Source organism: Vipera ursinii, assembly GCF_947247035.1.
Source record: "Vipera ursinii genome assembly, chromosome: 3".
Lineage (NCBI taxonomy): Eukaryota > Metazoa > Chordata > Lepidosauria > Squamata > Viperidae > Vipera > Vipera ursinii.
The window spans coordinates 114,038,203-114,060,693 of NC_139516.1; the positions used below are offsets into that span (position 1 = coordinate 114,038,203).

General features: G+C 39.4%; 1 protein-coding gene and 1 long non-coding RNA gene across 9 annotated transcripts in view; one reads left to right on the forward strand and one right to left on the reverse strand.

The window, feature by feature from the left end:
• Window positions 1-413: 413 nt before the first annotated feature.
• PRRC2C (proline rich coiled-coil 2C) overlaps window positions 414-22,491 on the reverse strand; it is a 91,259-nt gene continuing 69,181 nt past the window's right edge. For 4 of the 8 annotated variants that reach the window (XM_083359651.1, XM_083359648.1, XM_083359649.1 and 1 more), the window contains 7 exons: window positions 19,880-20,114; window positions 17,116-17,238; window positions 13,241-13,453; window positions 9,581-9,681; window positions 4,797-4,917; window positions 3,581-3,817; window positions 414-2,086 (listed from right to left, as the gene is read on the reverse strand). In XM_083359651.1, coding sequence (XP_083215777.1) covers window positions 1,832-2,086; window positions 3,581-3,817; window positions 4,797-4,917; window positions 9,581-9,681; window positions 13,241-13,453; window positions 17,116-17,238; window positions 19,880-20,114 — 1,285 coding nt within the window. In that variant the 3' untranslated portion in view covers window positions 414-1,831. Of the gene's footprint in view, window positions 2,087-2,571; window positions 2,650-3,580; window positions 3,818-4,796; window positions 4,918-9,580; window positions 9,682-13,240; window positions 13,454-17,115; window positions 17,239-19,879; window positions 20,115-22,491 lie in introns of those variants that run through there. The other 4 variants (XM_083359650.1, XM_083359652.1, XM_083359654.1 and 1 more) reach the window with 4 other exon arrangements.
• On the forward strand, window positions 2,011-13,383 carry LOC310638514. The gene is made up of 3 exons (XR_014492117.1): window positions 2,011-2,138; window positions 4,714-4,862; window positions 13,249-13,383. It is a non-coding gene; the product is annotated as an uncharacterized lncRNA (long non-coding RNA).

Here is a 22,491-nt window from a genome sequence, read left to right on the forward strand (position 1 = left end):
CAGTCCTGGGAACTGGTTGAAAGTTAGAATATAGATTTTTAAAATAAGCAATTGCTTAATTCAATTCAGCTATGTCAAATGAAGTACAAAAAAAAGATTGCCTCCCTATGGCATTATTTTACACAAGAATGGTTGGGTGCATGCCATGCAGAAATCCTTCTATTTAAGGATAAGGATTAAGTGGGATGTTTTCTGTACAAAAGTGCTCTTACACTATGCTCAGGTGCCCACTTTAAAGATCCCTTTGGAATGCGACATAATTTTCTCACTTATCACACAAAAGAGTTTTGTGAGTTTCTCCTCTTTGGAATTAGGCTTGTAAGAACAGAACTGATAAAATAGATGGTTTCCCAAAACAAGAATTAAGTCCATAACTCCTAGGGACCAATTTAAGTACAAAACATGGCCCAATATTTTATGTAGAGAATATTTTATTAGTTTCTGTAATCAAACCCATGTAAATAAGACCTTACATATTTAATACAGTGCGTTACCCCTGTACAAATGAAAAAAAAAGTTTAAACTTTTCTAGACCAATATGGCTGTTAATTTCTGTACAATGCCAACTCACAGTACAAGTGGATATCTTTCTCCAAGGCTGACATCACAGTTAAATTTCCAAAAAAAAAATGCAAATTATAATATTTATATAAAAAAGATAACCAACAGCATTTCACTAGGCACCAATAGCAGCAACAGACTTTTCCAGATTTTGCCATCATCTGAACAAAATTATACACATTACACTTTTTTTTTGTTGATTCGTTCTTTGTTCCAGAAAGGTGTTGGGAAAATTGTCAGGGAAAATAGTTCTGTATGATGTGCCATGTGGGGGCCCTCCAATTGTCTTGAAAAGTCTGAATAACTTCATTATACAGCTCTGCTATAGCACAGTCACAACTACATATTGTAAGCAGGAATGAGATATTTTACATTCACAGAAGTTATCGTACAGTACTTTTCCTACAGCTATACTACTAAAGGATACAATTAAGGCGGCATTATTGGACTTGATTCTATTTTCCAGCACAATGAGCAGAAAGAAAGAGTGATGCAGTTCTGATATAAATATCTGGTTTTTGTGGCCCAAAATCAAATGCTTGTTGCTTTATACTCACATCAATTGAAGCATTTTAAGGCCAAATGCTTTCTTCTCAAGCACTGTCTAGTTCTAGCTCAATGTAACTGGCAATATAAAAGGGAGCCTCCCAAATCTGCCCTTCTGATATTATATTAACATGGAGAAGCAATTAACATTTTTTTCAGTTAAATTCAGCACCATAATCAAACTTATAGTAGCAGCCACCTCCTGCCTTTCTTGGAAATCTGACATCAAACATTTACAAAATGAAATGGTGTGTAATGAGAAGTAGGGGGAAAGTGGGGGGTGATTAAGCTGCTCTTTATGACTTTACTCATGGTCATAAACTCTCCTGCTCCATTCTGAAAGAACATCTCATTTGGACATGAGAAGCACAAAATCAACCCCAGTGTTCCATCCAGCGTGGTCTTCTCCGATCTGCCCATCTTCTCTAAATAAATCAGCAGCAAAAAGGAGAATGTTTACCTTTGGCTAATAAAATGCCTCAGGAGCATTATTTAGTTTTGCACCATTTAAAAAGCAGACAGGTGCTTCAATTCTGATTGATCACATTCATTCATGCAATGGCATACAAAATGTCCCATAGAAAAGTCCCACATTCCAAATGATTAGCACTCACAGCTGATCGCATCTGTCTCTGTTTTTTGCCACTCATAGCTTTGAACAGGTATGTCTTGCCCTTTGTTCGGCTGTCATTTCACTCTTCATATTGGTATGTAGACACATCACTTATGATTTTGTTTCTTCTGTCTTGATGGCTTGAGGTTTGATTGGACCAGTTCTAATAGGCTTGGGTGCTGTTGTAGCATTCTGTTTCTCTTCTACTTTGTCTTGACAGATTCCAGAGGTGGAGTCTGTTACTGCCTCTGGAGCTTTATTCCCATTGTCACCCACCTTCTGTATTTTGCCTCCAGGTGGCTTGCTTTGCTGCTGCTCAGAGAAAAATCTCTGCGTTGACTGAATGACTTCTGCTCTCTGCTTGGCCTTAATAAAAAAGGATGGCGACATTAAACAAAGTAGTCCCAAAGAAACATAGGTACTTAATTCTGCTCATTAAGTTCTTTTTTAAAAAAAAAATCCCAGTAATACTTTTCAAAAATGGAATCTAGTATAACCTGTTATAATAATAGCCCAATCTTGGGAATTTCTTGGGAATATGCTTTATGATAGTTGCCTTTCATTCTATGGACTTCAACTCTTATTGATATTTCCCAGCACTGTTTTTACATTCCCTTATGTCTAAATTCTACTATAAGTACTATAAGAATTAAGAGGTTCAGTCATGATTTCGAATACTGTTATCACAAATAGTAATTTAAATTGACAGACAAGACATATAATATTAAGCAGTTTTCATACAGTATGAAAATAGCACTTTTAATGCACAGAGTGACTAGATATTTATCACAGACTGTAAGTTCATACTTTCTTCAAATGTTTCCCTCCTTGGATACTGTAAATTCATCAAGATAAGGACAGCGAGACTACTCAGAGAGACATCTATTGATAAGCCACGCTCTGAAATAAGTATTTGAAGTTTTGTTTGTCTGAAATTATCGAACACAAAACATGCAGAAAGTAAACTTAAGAGCTCTTTTGTGGTCTCAGAAGAGGTGGGGCAAAGAAAATTAGCGTAAGAGGCACAATGGGGCCATAATATGCCTCTAACTTTTTATACCTGAAACCCCTTCCCAAAAGGGCCCTTGAGAAACTTGCCTGGTACAAAATCTATATCCTTTTTCTTGCTTAGCCAACTAGCACATTTATGATGCTGGTTCTAAATAACTGTATTTATTCTAGTTTTATTAATCTAATATTCATTTGTTCTTTTTTACTAACTTGATACGCAATCCTATGCTTTTCCCGATGCTGTGTTTTGAAAACAGAATAGCACATACATAAGTCAATTAAAAGTTACTTAAGATTAATTCATATATCCACCAGCTGGGGCTTGAACAAAACACGTGTGTTGATAAATCAAAGTGATCTCACTTTTTTTTTAGATTAACACTTTCATGAATGAAAATAATGGAAAAGATTAAGCAAGCGATACCATCGCTTGCAACCACATAGGCTAACTGATTTTTAAATTCTTTCTGCTTTTATGACATCCCCACATGGACTTTGCAAGACAGCTCAAATTAAGGGAAAAAGGTTTCATTGAAAAAGAGTCTCCAAGTGCTTTTCTACCAATTTTACAGAGTGAAATGCAGCTATGGGTGGGTTTGCTTGGTTTTAGACTTGAAAAAAAAAGAGAAAAACACAGAGAATGAATACAATTGACCAGGTCTTAGACTGCATTACAAATAAGTAGGTGAACTAAAGCTATTGCTGGAAGCTTAGTGATGGGTTCTGCTGTTTCTATTTGGCCACTTCAGAGAGGGAAATCTGCATCTTAAACAAAGAATAGTATCTCCCTTGTAAGTTGTTAAGACGGTTACTGTGGTTAACACAGCATGGCCATCCAAAAATACTAACCTTTATGTCTTGTTCAGCCTTCATCGCAGCCTGGGCCTGATTGCCTCTGACTCCAGAGAATGATCCACAAGGACCCCTCGCCACATGTGGCAATCGAGGGTGGCTCAAAAGACCTGTGGTCATCTGAGGTGGCATCTGACTAGCCAGTGCCACTGGCGGCCTCTGAACGGGTGCTGGGAAGGTGTTAGTATGTGGGGCTCTTACCAATGGAGGGACCAGGTTAGGCTGAGAGAGGATCTAAGTGGGGGAAAAAACAACAACAACAACAACAAAGAGAGACATTTAGCTGTTAGCAAACTGCCAACCTGATCATACGGTGGCTTTTCTGCAGGGAGCATGCCTCTGTTATTTAACAGTGCCAAGTAGTGGGTTCACTTTTTCTGGTCAGATTGGCTGTGTTTGGAAAATTCAATGTGGGAAAATCTTAAGGATGCTGTGCTTAAAAACTGTAGTAGCACATCAAGGACCAAGAGGGGAAAACAGAAGGGCCTTCTCAAATATATCAAAGATGCAGGAACTGTTAGAACAGAGATTTATGCCTCTAGGCAATATCCAGCAGCTGCAAATTTTATATGCAATATCCAAGGCAGTCTCAAGTCAAAAGTATACACCTCATTTCTCCCTATTAGAAGCTTTACAGCATTGGCATTCTTTTAAAGAGGGATTGGTGTGGCTTCCCCCCCCCCCTACCAACTATAGCTATTTTAGAAATCTACTTCACAGCTGCATTTCATGTAAGTCACTAAGGGCAAAACAATCACTATGAGTTTCTGTACAATCTGAGTGAAATGGTGGAGGTTAGTCAGAGCGACCTTTGCCCTCTGATAATTCCCATTCTTTCTGCACAGGAGACATTACATAGTAAACAGTTGCTGGAGACATGAAGCCCTTCTCTGGCAGGCTATTTTGTCTCTCTCTCTCTCTTCAAACGATTAACCTTAGATTATAATGAGAGCCATGTGGGGAAGTCTGTGGTCATCCATTTGCTGTCCAATTTCTCAATTTCACGAGCAGAGATATAACAAACAAAATACTTTTGATATAACTGAAACAAAATACTCCAGGTACTAAAACACGCACATTAATTGTAATTTATAGAAAGCATACTGAATAAAGTATCTGACTTATTTCAGGATCCAGGAAGTCTTAATTCAAAATCAACAAAATCAAGCTGCTGAATATCCCATCCCACTGCAGAAAACCAGCTGCTGCCCACCTGTGGTGCAAACTGAGGAGGAAATGGTTGAGTCATTCTCACAGCTGCTGATTGAAATTGCTTCTGGTAAATAATGGTGTTCATTTTATTGGTCTGACTATTTGGACTTGTAGAGACAGCCCTTGAAGAGAAAATACATTGTTAGGTAATATATTACAAATGACACCAATTCTTGTAATGTCCATATTTCTACCTTATCCAGAGGAAAAATAGGCATAAAGTAAATGATAGTTTCAGATTATGGAACGAAATGTGCATTAACAGTATAGTCTGCCATCACCATGAGATTCATATAAAATCGTATTTAATACTTTTAGCTACATAATGAGAATAATAAAGCTTTGGTAATTCTTTTGGATTACAATGAATATAAATGCTGAACTCCTGTATATCTTCCAACTAATGAAAGTTTAATTTCTTTATGTTAGTCTACTCATGCTCAATAGAAGCAGAGTACTTGATGTTCATTGTCTTTCTAAATGATACAATTGGGCTTTTGAACAATTAAGTTATTAACTAAGGCTTTAAATCAATAAAATCTTAATTTCTGGATTTCTATACAGGAAGACAATCTAGACTTAGGTTAAGGTAATGTACCCTGAAATCAACCCATATCTTTGAAAAATTCTCCAATACAACAAAAGGCCTTGAGAGTGTATTACTATACATTTCTAATTTTCTCTTGGTAGTGTGATCTCTTCTAGAAAACAATTTCTCTACGATGCTGCTAACTTAACTTCATAAAATCCTACAACTGCTTAGAACATTAATGACTACCCTTAAATACTGTTATATTAAAATATTAAGAACTCTTAATCCAGCCAGTACATGTATTTGACAATTGGTTTTATTCTAACCAATATATAAAATCTAGTAATCTCTACACTGTATATCACCTTAATCCTATCCAAACCCTTCCATTATTTAACTCACCCTCCTTTTAAACTACAATTCTTCAGTAATAATGGCCAGAATCTAATGCACTGTAAATCCAACAAAATTTTTCCTGATAGCCCTACCAAACAGCTGTTTTCGTAAATTAAAATTTATTTCAAAAAGTAGTTTGCAGTATGGCATGATGGTCAATAGTTGAAAGAAGAATTATTCTACAAGAGCAATCTTCTCCTCCTCATAGGGCAGGGGTCCCCAACCCCCAATCTGTGGACCAGTACCGGGCTGCGGCATGCCAGCAACTGGTCCACACAAACAAGGAAAGCCCCATCCACAGGATGCAGGCAGCACATAAAACCAGCCCCCTCCGGTCCGTGGAAAAACCTCTCTCCACCTAACCGGTCCCTGGTGCCCAAAAGATTGGGGACCTCTGTCATAGGGATGTAAGATGATCTTAGGAAGCCAGTTTCCTACTTCCTTTGTCTGCTTTCTGTCTTTCAAGGAAGCAATATGTTCCAAAAATGTTGGCAAGACACTTGTCTTTTTTGGTTTTCAAAAAGAGTGGCTTTTCCATTTTCACTAGTTCATAGGCTTCTGTAAACCTTAGAGCTTAGAAGAACTTCCAGTTTTGCGCAGTATCACAGCAGCCGAGGGATCACGGGGCTCCGCTCCCTGCGGCTGATTTTTACCTGACAGGGGACCCTAAATGGGCCTGAAGTTGCCCCAGAGAGGCAACACAGAAGTCCCGCTAATTGCAGAGAGACGGTGGTCAACCCGATCAGCTTGGGAAAAGCCCTCCAGAAGCTGGCAGGAGAAGAGGCTAGTTCAACTTCTGAGTCTAGCCCAAGCTACAAGCAACCGAAATGGAAAAGTACTCCTTTAAGCTGACTGTAAACAATGTGTTTGGAACTGGATAAGAACAGCGATTTTTTCTCTTCTATTTGGAAACTGATATCCTGGGGGGGAAAAACCGAAGAAGCAAAAAGCCTCTGAAAGTGAGAAGGAGGGAGACTTTTGCCCCACCCTCCTGCAGACGGAAGTGGTGAATTAAACCTTTCAGGGGGAACAGAAACATACTGAAATAAAAAGAATATAAGACTTAATTTGGATAAGTTTGAAATCAGTGGATCAGAGCTTAGCATAACACCAGGGCTAACAAAATTGTCCGTATCGTTCCTTTAGCAGACTATAAAAAGCCCTAAATAAGAGATGCTCAGTAATTGTTTCTTCTATGTAATATTTGGAGTTCAACCAAAAATCTCTTATAATGACTACAGGTAGTCTTTAACCTACAACCATAACTGAGCCCAGAATTTCTGTTGCTAAGCCAAACACTGTTAAATGAATTTTGCCCCATTTTATGATCTTTCTTGTCATGGTTGTTAAGTGAATCACTGGAGTTAAGTTAGTAACACAGTTGTTAAGTGAATATGACTTTCCCACTGACTTTGTTTATTAGAAGGTTGCAAAAGACAATCACATGATCCTGGGACACTGCAACCTTCCACTTTATTGAATGACTTGTGATCCTAATACCATATAACTTTATACACCTTGATCATATTCATATTCTATATCCAGATGGCTTTTTAAAAGTTGGAATCTCAAAAGTCCTGTGCTTTTCTCATAATACAGGGCCCCAATAATTTTGGTTGCCCTCTTCTGCACCTTTTCAGTTCTACTGTATTTTTCTTCAAACGTGGCAATCAGAAATTCATTCAGCGTTTAACTGAAATTTACCACACGTTTGTGCAATGGCATTAGTATGTCGACAGTTCAATACTCCTCCTAATGATGTCTAGTGTGGCATTTTTTGCAACTACTGTACACTTGAGTTGATATCTTCACTGAGCTTTCCCACGAGTGTCAGATTCCACCACTGCAGATGGAACTGAGCTTGCCATTTGGCTGAACAAAGAGATCGTTTTGGAGCTCTTCACTCTCTCTTTTGTTTTTTATCACATTAAGAAAATTTCTGAACAATTTAAAAAGCACGAGTACCAATGCAGATCCTTGAGAGACTCCACTCATTTCCCTCCACCAAGAGTATTGCTCACTTATTCCAACTACAGGTTGTCCTCAATGTATGACCACAATTGAGCCCAAAATTTATGTTGCTAAGTGAGAAACATGTTAAGTGAATTTTGCCCCATTTTAAGACTTTTCTCGCCACACTTGTTAAGTGAATCACTGCAGTTGTTAAATTAGTAACATGGTTAGTAAGTGAATCTGGTTTCCTCGTTGGCTTTGCTTGACAGAAGTTCGCAAAAGGGGATCCCATGATCTCAGGACATTGCAACCATCATAAAAGTGAGTCATTTGTCAAGCAAACAAATGCAAATCACTTATCCATGGGGATGCTGCAATGGTTGTGTGAAAAAGGGTCATAAGTCACTTTTTTCAGTGCCGTTCTAAGTTCTAACACTCATTATCGAACTGTTATAGGTTGAGGAGTACCTACACTTTTTTAAAAATCAGTCTGTAACCCACAAAATAACATCATCTTCTCCCATGCCTACTAAGTATATTCATCAGCTTTTGAAGAAAAATGTCAGATTTTTTAAATATACAAACCTGACAGTAGTATAAAAATCTTTTGCTTTTAAAATTGTATCCAGCCTATACCTCGTCCCTGCATAATTCACCACAATTCCAATGGGTATTTCCCATCTAAACTGAATTTGTCGCTTCTTAAGCTCATCAGACAGAAAGGCGAAGTCTTTCCTTTTTCTAAGAATTTTTTGGGGTATCTCCTTTAAAATTATAATATCTTGGCCTGCAATTTGGAATCTTTCCCGGTAAAGAGCCTGGATAATTGCATTTCTAATTGATCTCCTGGAGAAGTAAATCACTACATCTCTAGGTAATTTTTTCTGTCTGGCAATCCAGGAATTAACCCTAAATGTCTTATCCATCTCTTTAACTAATTCTTCAGGTTCACATTTCAAGACAGGAGCCACTGCTTGCACCACTTCCCATTCCAAATTTTCTTTGGGGTTCTTTCAAACCTCTTATACGCAATGCAAACTCCATGTCTCTATATTGTGAAATGGTGACTTCATCTTCTGTTCTGTCAATTTTAATCTCTGCTCTGTCTAATTTTGATCGATGTGCCTATTTACATTCCTAAAATGCCCAGAAAGTTGGTGAGGCAAAATTTGCCATTGTGATTTTTGCTGAAAAAGGGCTTATTGCTTTATGTCCTTTTTCCCCATTATCACTTATATCTATCTGCACACAACAGATGTTAGGATGACTGGCCTATACTTTCCTGTGACTCTTTAAAAAATAACATCATAATGACTATCTTCTAGTTTTGTGTGCTGAAGTTAATGTGAAGGACAAGTTACATAGTTTTGCTAGAAGTTCAGCATTCTTTGAGTTCCTTAAGTACTCCTGGACTGATCCCCTAGAACCCTAAAATACCTTTATTATCTCAATTTGCCTCCCTGAAAGTTAATCCAAGCTCAAATAGCTCACTTACCATTTTAATAATAAGGGCAGTAGGTTAAAAAAAACTAATTCAATTTCTTTGCACTCTATGTGCTATTTTTAATTCCTCTATGAGTCCACTTGCTTTCCTGCCCAGTTCTGTGCTTTGAATATGTTTAAAGAAACTCTTACGGTTTTCCTTAAAAGTTTTGGCCTTCTGCTTCTGAAATTCTTTTTTGGCCCTATGCTAGTTAGGATTTCTGGGAGTTCCTTTCATCCCTGGAGGACAAATAAAGTCAAATGTTTCTCTGAATTATCACCCTTATTCATTCAGAATTCTTGTATTTCCATTTCTGTTATCAAAAGGGCACTGCTATATTAAAGTTTAATTCAATACCAAATTTCCCCTCTTTTCTCTTGATCACAATCTATAGTTGACTTGGTTGAAAACACTTGTTTACCGGAAGGGGCTAGAAGTTGGGGTGGTGCTTCGTCCAGAAACTGGAGGTGTGCCTGGCTTATCAATGCCACTTGCAAAAGCCTTCAAATCCATTTCCGACATCTGAAGAAAAACAGCAAGGTTATTTATAGTACAACATAAAATACTAATAAGTTTATCAGGTCATACTCATTTAACTAGAGGAAATTTAAAGTCCTTCAGTAAAATGGCAATAAAAATTGATGTATGTATGTCCTTACTTAAGCATTTCTTAACAAAGTAGTAGATCATTTTATTTAGATACATCAGGTTGCTATCCCAGATGCACGCAGCTCAAATGAAAAAGTGGGGTAAACCAAACAAGAGATCACTCTTAAGCTATCCATTCAAAAATGATTTTGCAGGAATGCAGTTTGAGAGAAAATAAGCAACAGCAATGTGTGCAAGCCAACTATGTGTGCAAGCCGACGACAAACGATAGATAATAAATACTAACAATGATCGAATTAGACTTAATGAGCAGTTAATGTATTGTACTTTAATTCCCACTGACTGTTTCAACATTGGTTATTCCCACCCCTGTACCTTTCTAAAAAATTAAGAAACAAATGCACATTTCCATCTATATCTTCAAATATATGGGCTGGAAACAAGAAAAAAAATTGAGTAAATATACATGCAAAGTTCCTTTTCTGGGAATAACATTAAGACAGATCATTATAAATCATCTTTTGCATATAGTAAATTTCCTTGTATTCACCCTATTAAACCATACAAAGAATATCAGTAGCTTATACATTCCTGACATAACCTACTCAAAGGTGAGCTGTTTTAACTCTTACTCTTGAAAAGAATTTAGAATGAATGTTTCATTCTCTTCACTATAACCTATCAGCTTAGAACAGTTCAATTTTGGCTATGTAGTAGTATCTGTAATAGGCTACTATAAAATTCATTAGTCAATAGGGGCTATGTGCCACAATTCAGGGTGGATAATAATTGATTTTTTTAAAAAATGAAAAAAGTCGGATTTCTTTTTTACATTTTTGGTAAACTCATTCAATGAATCCAAGCTTTGCAAACTGAGATAACATGCACTGCATTGATGCATTCACAAAATTTCACACTAACCATGAGATAAATCATAAAACAAAGTTCAGGAATATTCTTTTATCCCATTGGTTTGCAAATCTATGTACGCTACGAACTGTATGATTGTTTGAAGAGAAATGTATCCGTACCAGGCTCTAAGTGTTTTAACTAAATAAAAGAATTTGAGCAGTTCTCCAACTATCGTGTTTCCCTGAAAGTAAGACCCGGTCTTATATTATTTTAGCCTCCAAAAGAGGCATTAGGTCTTATTTTGGGGGGATGTCTTATATTTTTTGTGACACCTGCCTTGCCTCGCGGTGGCAGCACCAACAGCCCCGTCCACCAGACGCCCGCATGGCTGCCGGCTCCTCTTCTGCTGCGCTGCTTCCAGGCTGGTCTGACAGCCGCAGATAGGAAGGCATTACAGAGGGTGGTGAGCACAGCACAAGACATTGTGGGCTGTTCCTTGACACCACTGGATGACATCGCTAGGGCTCGCTGCCTTGGAAGAGTGAGGAAGATTCTCAGGGATGACTCACACCCTGGACGGTATCTCTTTACTCTCCTACCATCGGGTAGGAGATATAGGAGTATAGCCAGCCACACCAACAGGCTGAAAAACAGCTTTTATCCATGGGCTGTTAGGCTTTTGAATGGGATAAAATTTTATAAACTTTATGTACGATTGACTTGTGAGGCCGGTGCATTGTGCAATTAGCTCACATGGTGTAGTAAAATGGAGGGTTTGTGTCACTGTAAGTTGGGGGTGGGGGCACGAAGGGAGGCTCAGCCAATCTCAATGTATACATGGTTGTACTTTGACAATAAAGGTTCATTCAGTTACACGGCATATTGCGCTGCTGTTGCAATGAGGCGAGGCAGGTGGAGAAGTTGGTGGAGCTGCCCCATGCCCCCGCTTACTTCAGGGCCCCACCAGCCGGGCCATTCCTTGCTTGGTGACCTTCCTTTTCACTCCCCTCCTGAGCCAGACTGCCATGCTACAGAGGATGGGCGGAGTAGTCCTGGTCCCCCTCCGCTGTTTCGGAGCCAGAGGGGAGTGACGATGAAATGATCCGCTGCCACTGTGTTGCCGCTGGAGGGGCTTTCTTCACGCTTCGCCTCACAGCCGCCTCCTTCCCCTCCACCAACTCTCCCGTGGCTTGTGCAGTGACCAGGCAGCACAAGCCTCCCCTGCCGCCTCCTTCCGCCAGCCCTGTTGCCACCACTGGAGAGAATGGAGAAGGGGAAGGGGAGCAGCTCTGCGTAGCGGTACAGAGCAGAGAAGAGCCCTTGCGTGCCGCCCTTCATCGCCCCATGTCTCCCTTCTCCGTTCTGGAAATATCAGCCCCATTTCCCACTGCTTCTCCTCCCAGCGCTGCTGTGGTTTGGTGCACCCCCCCCAGCTCCTCTTTCTTCCTGAAAGCATTTCTTTACTAATCTGTTTTCCAGATCTGGCACGTTTCTCTCCCGCTGCAGGGAAATGGGAGTTTGTGGGACTAAAAAAAGTTCAATCAGACCTTCCAACTTCTCATGAGATCTTTTTTTTTCCCCCACAAGAAGTTGGAAGGTCTGAAGTTTTTTTAGTCCCAGAAACTCTGTCACTTTCGCCGTCACTCCCCGCCCCCCGGCTCCGAAACAGCAGAGGGGGCACTTGGCCTAGCTCCACCCACCCCCTCCTTGTGTGGCAGCGAGGTGGGACGGAGTGGGCAGGGTCCTAACTAGGGCTTATTTTTGGAGTAGGGCTTATATTAGGTCCACCCCCCCCAAAAAAACAGGTTAAGTCTTATTTTGGGGGTAGGTCTAATTTTCGGGGAAACACGGTATGTGTGATTAACCTATTAACCTAATATCGGTTCTGATATCACTGTTTTAGTAACCTGACAGCTTATTATTCTAAATAGGAAACCTTCATTTTGTCTGCAAGTAATAATATTAAAGATTCTCATTAACAGCAAGAATGAGTCCTTACATTTAAAGAGCACCTGTCATTTCAGATCCATCATGGCAGCGCCTCTTAGCGGGCATCCACTCACCTGATGCCTGCCACGTCCCTCACCTTGTTGTGTCACTGCCGCATCACCAGCCGTCCCATGAAAGTGAATGGGACTGTTGGTGAGTCAACAGTGGGTCAAGAGGAGCTGCTGCGGAACAGAGATGACAGTTGCTCTTTAAAAATTATGATTTAAATCAATTTGATTTAAATCAAATCCACCCTGCCACAATCTCCCTTTTCTAAAGTCTTCATCCATATTTTAGACAGTCAAGAGTAACATTTTTAGGAAGGAGCAGGGGGTGGGAATAGTCAATGTTGAAACAGTCACTGGGAATTAAAGTATGATACTTTATCTGCTTATTAATTCTAAATCAATTCAATCATTGTTAGTGTTCATTATCTACTATCGGTGTAGTTCCCATACTATGTGCTGCAGTTCCCTGGATGTTGTAGCAAGCTGCAGGGATATTTTACTATATAATGGAATTGTGAGTTTGTTGCAGCACCCTAATGGAGAGTTTGGGAACTGCTAGAGTGCTGTGAAAGTTTGGGAACCTCTGTGCTATCATATGGTAAGATTAACATGAATATCTTTACCTTCCCAGTTATAATGCTGTGCTGAGTTCCAGCTGGAATTAGTCCTCTGAAAGGCTGACCTACTTGTGCTGGCCGACTCAGGCTTTGAGCCTGAGGCTGTGGTGGAGTGTGCTGTAATGGAGGTTGAAGGGATTGTGGAAGCGCAATTAAAGGCTGGCCTGCTGATCCGAAGTTGGGCAAAGGAAGTTGTGATCCTGGTATAGGTACTGTCACCTGGAATAAAATGACAATATGTTAGACAAGCAGAACACTTATTAACTGCATTAAAACAAAACTGTCATTTTTGAACATGACAAGAAAATATCCATACATATATGATACTGTTAATATAGCCCGCAACTATTTTTTTATGAATCACAGAAGAAAAAAATATTTGTATTTCTATTCCTTTAAGGTTGCAGAGAATAATTTGAAATTAAATAGACATTAACATTTTTTCAGACAAAGTGGATCGTGCTCATTACAAATTAAATTGTTCCATTACTCCCCCATATTATACTTAATCGCTTCTATGTTTGTGATTCCTGTAAACATACATATTTTGGAAATAGGATGTCAGTTTATTAGTTGCATATGTGCTTTGGAAATTCTGAACTTGCAAAATCAGGGCAATTTTATTTACTACCAATAAAGGAGAATGTTTGTAGCTGAGGGCTGAAATGAGAGTCCCTTGGTGCTTTCTGATCTTGGTTGTTTTCTTGCAGATGTTTCATTACCCAAACTAGTCACTAGCACTGAAAACATTACCTAGTTTGGGTAATGAAATATCTGCAAGAAAACAACCAAACTCAAAAGATCACGAAGGATCCCTTAATTGTATTTATTTATACATATTTTTTAAAAGGCTAGTAGTAAATAACCAATTAGAATCTACTCTAATCAATTAAAATATTTAAAAAATGAAAGTGATGTCATTAACCAAAATTACACATACACAAAGCTAAGACATGAAATAAATAGAGCAATTGGATGGTACTACATCAATGGCCATCGATCACTCCACGTCAAAGGTATCCAGTGAAAGGCACCTGAAAAAAGAATCGTGCCTGCATGCTCAGGTGAGAGAAAGGAATCTTCAATCCTTGAGCTTGAGCCAACACTGGGAAATCTGCTCAGAAGTCAGTGCATCATTTACATCAATTCCAGCTTATATTCTAGTTGCAATATTTTGAACTAATGTTAATGATTAATACCAGGAGATGACCCGGAGAATTTTCAAGATTCCTATTCTCTTTCATAAATGTCTCTCCAGATGAAGTTGTTGATTATATGCTCCACAATTCTGCCTCAAAAGAAGGTAATTAACTGGTAACTGGCCAACCATTGGAGAAATGACTGGATTCAGTGGATGGCTGGGCAAATACCTACTTTAAAATACTGAAGAACATTCCCTTTGTATTGCCAGATTTTAATACTTGCCACAATCTATTCATACTGTTCTTGTTATTTGCCTTCAAATCCATCTTGGCTCCTGGAGACTACATATACATATACATCCTACATATACATAGGATGAAGGCTATTGCTAAGCTTGTAAGCCGCCCTGAGTCTTCGGAGAAGGGCGGGACATAAATGGAATTAAAATAAAATAAATAAATAAGGCAAGTCCATGCAGTTTTCTCAGTAATATTTTTAGAAGTGGTTTCTCAATACATTATTTCTAAGGTTGAGAGTGACTACCCTAAAGCAGTTGCTGTCATGCCTAAGGGAGGATTAGGTTATCCCTTTTCTAGGCCAGAAGCTTAATCAAACTGGTTCTCATTCATTATTTGGATTTTAATCATTCAAACATATCCAAAAACGTTTTTTCTCAGAATTATCTTAAATATTATCAAACTGAATGTGGCCTCTAAATCAAGAGGTTCCCAACACCTAGTCCTTGGACCAGTACCGGGCCGCAGCATGCCAGCAACCGGTTCTCACAAACAAAAAAAGCCCCATCTGCGGGATGCAGGCAGCACACAAAATCACGCCCTCTCCGGTCTGCAGAAAAACCGGTCCCTGGTGCCCAAAAGGTTGGGGACCTCTGCTCTTAATCATTTTAAATCTGAAGAGTTTGGAAATTGGAAAGCACTATAGTAACACAAGAGCAGCAAAACACTTTTCTTCTGCATTGTGCTAGCATTACTAACACATTCTCGGTAACTTGTCAGGTCACTACAGGAACACTGCCATTCTGAGGGGAGGGGGAAGTGCTGCTTGGGGATTGAAGATGTTTCTATCTTGTTTCTGCTTTCGCTTTGATGTACCTGCATGGGAATTGGGAGAGGGGGGAATGAGCCCTCAAGGCCATCTGGCTTGACTCTTTTCCAGCCAGCTGCTGCCTGTAACCAAGGTTGTGGCGCCAGAGACCAACTTGTTATCGTCTTTTTGGCTTGGAGTTCACAACAACTTCACGCTTAGCGGATTGGCTCCAGATGAACTGGGGCCATGGGGTGGGTTTGGACAATGGGAAATTAACCTAACGTTAGCGTGCAAGAACTTCAGATTCCGCCTGAGCTCTTTGCAATCACTTTCTCTCAGTAAAAGATGCTTTAGAAGTTTCAAGAGTCATGCTTTCCTGGGGAGATGGCTGAGGCAGAACCTTACAGGTAACTACTTTCTGTTGGTAACAAATGTCTAGCTCAGGGGTAGGCAACCTCGGCTCTTTTATGACTCATGGACTTCAACTCCCAGAATTCCTGACTCAGGAATTCTGGGAGTTGAAGTCCATGAGTCATAAAAGAGCCGAGGTTGCCTACCCCTGGTCTAGCTCATGAGAGCTGCTTTCAGCACAAGATACAGCGGTACCCTTGTCCACCTTTCATGAAACAACCAAATGCCACAGCAGTGATAATAAATAGAAATAACAGAAATCTTTTCATCTGAGACTCTGAGTACAATTATCTCAAGAGGCTGAAAAGGGTCTAGGACCAGAAGGCTCCCACCCTTGGCCACGCCTCCTTCCTGCCGTTTGCCTGCTGCCCCACAACACAGCCCCTGCGATCGCCCATCGCAGCCTGGCCCCCTGCAGCACCATGGCTTCTGATTGGCTGGGGGCTATCTGTCCTGTGCAGCCAAAGGCCTGGGTCAAAGGGGGCCTCTGCCTCTTGCTGTCAAGAAGACGGGGATGCGATGCTCGTTTCCGTGTGCTGGCCTTATCGAGAGCAATCCTGCTCTGCGCCTCCACTTCCTTCTTTTCGGACGGAGCGGAGAAACTCAAGCTACCGCCGCTTGAGTGGGGAGGATGACAAGGAGAAGAGCAATCAGGGTTTGTGCCACTGGCCGGTCAGGCAAGGAGTAGGGTGGGTAGAGTGGCTGGCTGGCTGGGGAGGGGAGATCGTGGCCACTCAGGTGGCTGTTGCTGCCGCCGCCAGCACGCAGGTGCAAGGGGACTCGCCTCGCGATGCCTCCCCGCTCAGAGCTTCCACTGTCGGTGTGAAAAGCATTTCCAAGCCGACTCTCCACTTCCTCAAAGGGAAAGAAACCGCAGCAGAGAGACAAGTTTTGCAAATTGAGTCCAGTGTGGCAGGAAGGGAGGGGGAAGCAGTTGTGGGGAGCAGTGGGGGTGGGTGGGGAATAGAGTGAATGTTGTAGAGCCTCTGTGGTTGTTCGTAAGGGCAAATGACTGCCATGGTGCTGCAATATCTGTAATTTTGGGACATGCTCGTAAACACTGGGGGGGGGGCGCTGATTGCATAACTTCAAACAAGCATTGAGTGAACGCTTGTAACTTGGGGATTACCTGTAATCTTCCAGGTTAAAGAATTGTTTTAGATTTCTGCTATATAGAGCACTATCTACTTTGCACAAAATGCAATATTCTCTTGTCATTGAACTACAGTATTACACACAGCACACACATATGGATAGTTAAAAAATTGAAAGCAATTTACCATGCCATAGTTTACCTGCTGGAGAGTACTGGGAGACTGAGCAGTATTATAGAAACCTGTCTGCCCTGGTTGTTGAACCTGTCCAGAATACAAATTTGAGGCCTGGGTAAGAGTAGCTCTTGCCTGAGAAGAAAGAGGTCAACATATAATTATTTGTAATAATTCTGCTTACTGTAGTTTTTACTCTTTGGAAAAGTAGCTATTATAAAGCAAATATCCCTTTTATATATAAGCTGGCAGCTGAATCAGAACAAAAAACATTAAATATATCGACACTCATGTATGTGCTTCTAAAACTTGCCTTATAACTAAGTGTAAGATATCCTGATATAGTTTTAATTTTTTTGCCGTAAAGCTAAGCACTGTAAGATGTGGTTGAAATCTCAAAACTGCATATCAACCAAGCTAGCTAGAATTATTTCTAAACTGGTAGGATTACAGTGAAGAATTGCTTTGAAAGTTCTCTTAACAGTGGGATTGGTACTGGTAGAGAAAGAGAGGCTGTCACCTCATTCTAGGTATAATTACTTACAATGATGCCAACAAATTGTAATCCAAAAATCTGTAGACCTCTCTAACAGATCGCAGACAGGGTAATCAAAATAATGAGCAAGTCCTTAAGTTACATGAGAATGCCAGATGCCCGATCCTGACATTTCATTAAAAGTTCACTACTACCACTAAAACATTTATTTTCAACCATAGGTTTTAGCAAAATATTTTGCTAAAACCTATAATATTTTGCTTATAGGTTGCTGTTGACTACCACAAACAAAAGACTATGGGTGGAAAAAGCATAGGTAAAAGTAGATAACATATATTTGAAGGGCATATCAACCTAATATGAGATGTAGAATATATGCAAAAAGTGTAGCAAAATACATCAGTATTGAATCTGGCACATCACACAGATTCCAAATAAACATTATTATTTTGGAGAAGGCTAATTTCTTTATGTCTGCCAGGCAGCAAACGCAAAGACAACAAGATCAATGCTAAATATATTACGCGCTTGCAGAAAGTGGATGTAACTAAAGGACACTATTTTAGACAAGCTGTTCTCAGGTTGTATAGGATTTTGTAAAAGCAACATCCTGAACCTGGCTGGTAATAGACCAGAAGTCAATGCAAATCTTTCGGCACAGGTATAAAGAGAACACAGAGTCATATTCCAGTCAAAAGCCTAGCCTTTGCATTAGCTATAGCTTCCAGACTAGTTTCAAGGACTGTCCACAAGGACTATAACCTAATCATGAGGTTCATGAATCATTGCTGACACGACTTCCTTTCAATTTATTTGCTGGAGGTATACAGGCTGTTGAATCTAAAGAAGCCACAGTGATTTACAATGTAATCACAAAATATCAGCTGGAAGAAATGGATTATATGGACCTTTTCAGTCTGAGCTCAAGCCAGGTACCGAACTGAGTACATGCTGATTGATTTATGGACAATGAGAAGCGAACTCCAGAAAGGGAGAATATGAATCTTTTCTCAGCAGCTTTTATTTATTCATTAAACAAATTTATATAGCTGCCCACTCACACATATGTGATTCTGGACAGCTTACAACATTTTCATACCTTTAATCCCTTCTGGACTGTTTACGAGACTGAGAGTGGGAGGGCACTATCTGGAGTGGGTCTCCTCCTTCCTAACTGAGAAATTTCAGATACCGTTTGAAGGGAGACATCAAGCACTACAATCTTTGTTGAAGGTTGATACCAGTTTACAAGTTTCTGCCCATTTTTAAATACCTGCATAAAGACACTAGGGAAGTACACTAACAATACTCAGGTGAGCATCTCAATTCCAACCCAAGTAGGAGATGTGGTCAAGGTTGTATCTCTCTGCCTAGATTATGTCTGGTTCTGGGACGGATGATGAAGAAGTAGCTATGGGTGTGGAAACCATGTCATGCCAGAAATAGCTCCTACATCTGGGGAATATAAAGCATTTATAGGCAAGTGTATAGGATAGGACAGTTCTACCTGAAGAAGGCCCTGAAAATACCTACCTTTGTTAAAATCGGCATTTTAGAAATCAATTGATAGCCAATGCAGTGTTTGCAACTTAGGTGTTATATGGCTGATAGAGCTTTCACCTGCTACACTGATTCAGACTTAACTTCAGTCTTTTTGTCACATCAAGGCCCTCAGCCCATAGTTTTCATGGCATTTTCAGCCTAATCCAGGTTGGAAATGTGTCACTGGATATGATCAGCACATGATGATGCCTCACTTCAAACTAACCAATAACCTCTTTTAGTGCATGTATTTGTTGAACAGCAGTGGATACAATACTAACAGTAATTTACGAATCTTTAGAATTATTCATAATTCTGCAGTCCTATGATTTACAATGTAATCTGAGCTTTATTTTTTTTTAAAAAATTATAGGTAAAAACAAACTGGTTAAACCAACCACAGACACAAAACAATGTGTTCTGAAATGTCTTTAATACACCAAGTCAATGTTCACTGTCTTGTTGGGAAAAACATGCAAAGCCTTAGGATAATCTTAAGAGTGAGAATTGTATTAGGTGAATCAATAACAATCTCTTTAAGTATTAATGGGCCTCTGTTCACAATGTAAGTCACAGTACTGCAGGATTACTAAATTCTAAAAGCTAAATCTTATCTCTGTACCGTGGACACTAAACATAAACTTAACATATAAACTATGTTTATATATCTCTGTTTCCTTTTGTTACATCAAAAAAAGGCAATGCAGAAGCCATATTAGGAACCACTGTTTTTCTTACCTGGAGTAGATGTGTATCAATAAGTTGGGAACCTCCTAATCCTGAAGCCTGACCTAACTGGTGCTCGTACAAGATTGGAATAGGCTGAGTGTTGGATGTTTGTTGAAATGCAAGACTTGATTGTGCTTTGGCCAGTTCTTGATGTTGCACTGCTGGGAAGTTGTGTAAAGCTGTGCTCGAAAGTACCACTGGAGATGGTTGAGACAAGCCACTTTGCATAAATGCCTGCTGAGATCTATTTTTTTAAAAAAATAGACTAAATTAATCATTTAAATATTGTTAATTTATTAGAAAGCTGCCACAGAAGAAAAGTTTAAAGCTGCACTGGAAAAACTGGGCAAAATATTCAAGCAAATACAATGGATAGTTTGCACAGAGTACTATGCCTGTATTTAATCAACATAATTGTACTTTGTTTCACTATCTAAACATATACAAGGTAAAGAATTCCAATGCAAAGCATGACTGAAAGTTAGGCTTATAAATTCTGGTTTCTTTTAATATAATTTATGGCTGAATCTGGAATCTTGATTTCTTTAATGCTCTGCCCATCTGGTGAGGTTTAAGAGGAAAGATTTTTTTTTAAAAAAGAATGTCTTCAGGTTAAACTACTGTATAGTTCCACACTGCTTAAAACACAGGGCTTAAGTATAAACCTGATCGCTAAATGGAAGGGAAACTGGTAACAAAAAAAGTAAACTATCAAAACATTTACCATCAAATATGCACCAAAAGAGCAAGGAGTATGTTGTGCACACAGGAAATTTTCTGAGTGACAACTAATTTTTTTATACAGTATATGTTTTGCCAGTATGCGTTTTTCTAAACTACTGTACTTAACTCTCCTGCAAAACAGTTGTGTGCTATACTTTGTGGGAAGAAATATAAGGCTTGGTATGTGGTGGTGAGATAGCTTTTCTCTATCCTCAAGTTAGGAATTGACACATTGGTACAAAGTAAGTCGTCACGAGAGAAGGAATTTAGAAAAAGCAAGAAATCAGGGATAGCCTGAACAGCAGTATAGCATCAATTTACCTTGCATTAGTATGAATCAATAAGCATTTGAGCAGAGCTCAAAGCTATGATTCCGTATTCTAAAAATAACAAACCACCGTTAAAATGTAGAATTTGTAAAACAAATCGTTTTAGCCAATGTAATCATTTTTCTGAATTAAGGATATTTTCACTTTCTAATTAAGAGTATTTGTAGGGTTGTGACATTACTGAAGAGGCACAGCCAGATAAAACTATACAAGTATTTTTTATTTTAAATTTTTTCATCCTATTTGTAGACAATAGTAAGTATTTGTAGACAATAAATTAGCAATTGTAATGTCTTTGTTTAAACCACACGCCTGATTAAGAACTATTTTAAGCCAAACCCCACCACTTGTTTGAAGAGGTTACAAATATGCAGCATGTAATTCATAAGTTTCCTCCTCTTCCTCCTCCTCACAACTTACAATGCTTCAATGCTTCTTTCAGCATTATAAAAGCGGTGCAATTACAAACAGCCAGTAACATTCTGAAGAAGTTATTTCATAAAATGTATGTACTAACATTCTTAAAAGTTCCAAATCTCCTCTCGCTGTAAGGAAATCTGAACACTGATTTGTAGCAACATCAACCACCACTACCACCACAATTAAACTTAACTGATTTTGCTAACTTAATGCAATTTTAAAAATATAGTGCAAAATTATCTTTTATCAATGCTATGAATAAACTAATAATTCAAACATTTGCAGCTATGGTGGTGCAGTGGTTAGAATGCAGTATTGCAGGCCGATTCTGCTGACTCCCAGGAGTTAGATTCTCACTGGCTCAAAGCTGACTCAGCTTTCCATCCTTCCAAGATTGGTAAATTGTTGGGGGCAATATGCTGACTTTGTAAACTGCTTAGAAAGGGCTGTAAAGCACTATGAAATGGTATATAAGTCTAAGCCCTAATAAGCAGGCATATACATAGAATGAAGGCTACTGCTAAGCTTGTAAGCCGCCCTGAGTCTTCGGAGAAGGGCGGGATATAAATGGAATTAAAATAAATAAATAAATAAGTGCTATTTAGGAGAAGAAAGACAGAAAGCAGCATTTTCTGTTTCCTGATTCTATTTTATATATATCTATATCTATATCTATATCTATATCTATCTATCTATCTATCTATCTACATATATATATATATACATATATCATACACACACACACACACACACATATATACATACACACACACACACATATATATACATATACATATATATATATACATATGAAGGGACGTGGTGGCTCAGTGGGTTAGGACGCTGAGCTTGTCGATCAGAAGGTCGGCAGTTTGGCGGGTCAAATCCCGAGTGCCGCGTAACAGAGTGAGCGCCTGTTACTCGTCCCAGCTTCTGCCAACCTAGCAGTTCGAAAGCACGTAAAAATGCAAGTAGAAAAATAGGGACCACTCCGGTGGGAAGGTAACAGCGTTCCGTGCGCCTTTGGCGTCTAGTCATGCTGGCCACATGACCACGGAGACGTCCTCGGACAAGCGCTGGCTCTTCGGCTTTGAAACGGAGATGAGCACCGGTCCCTAGAGTCGGAAACGACTAGCATGCATGTGCGGG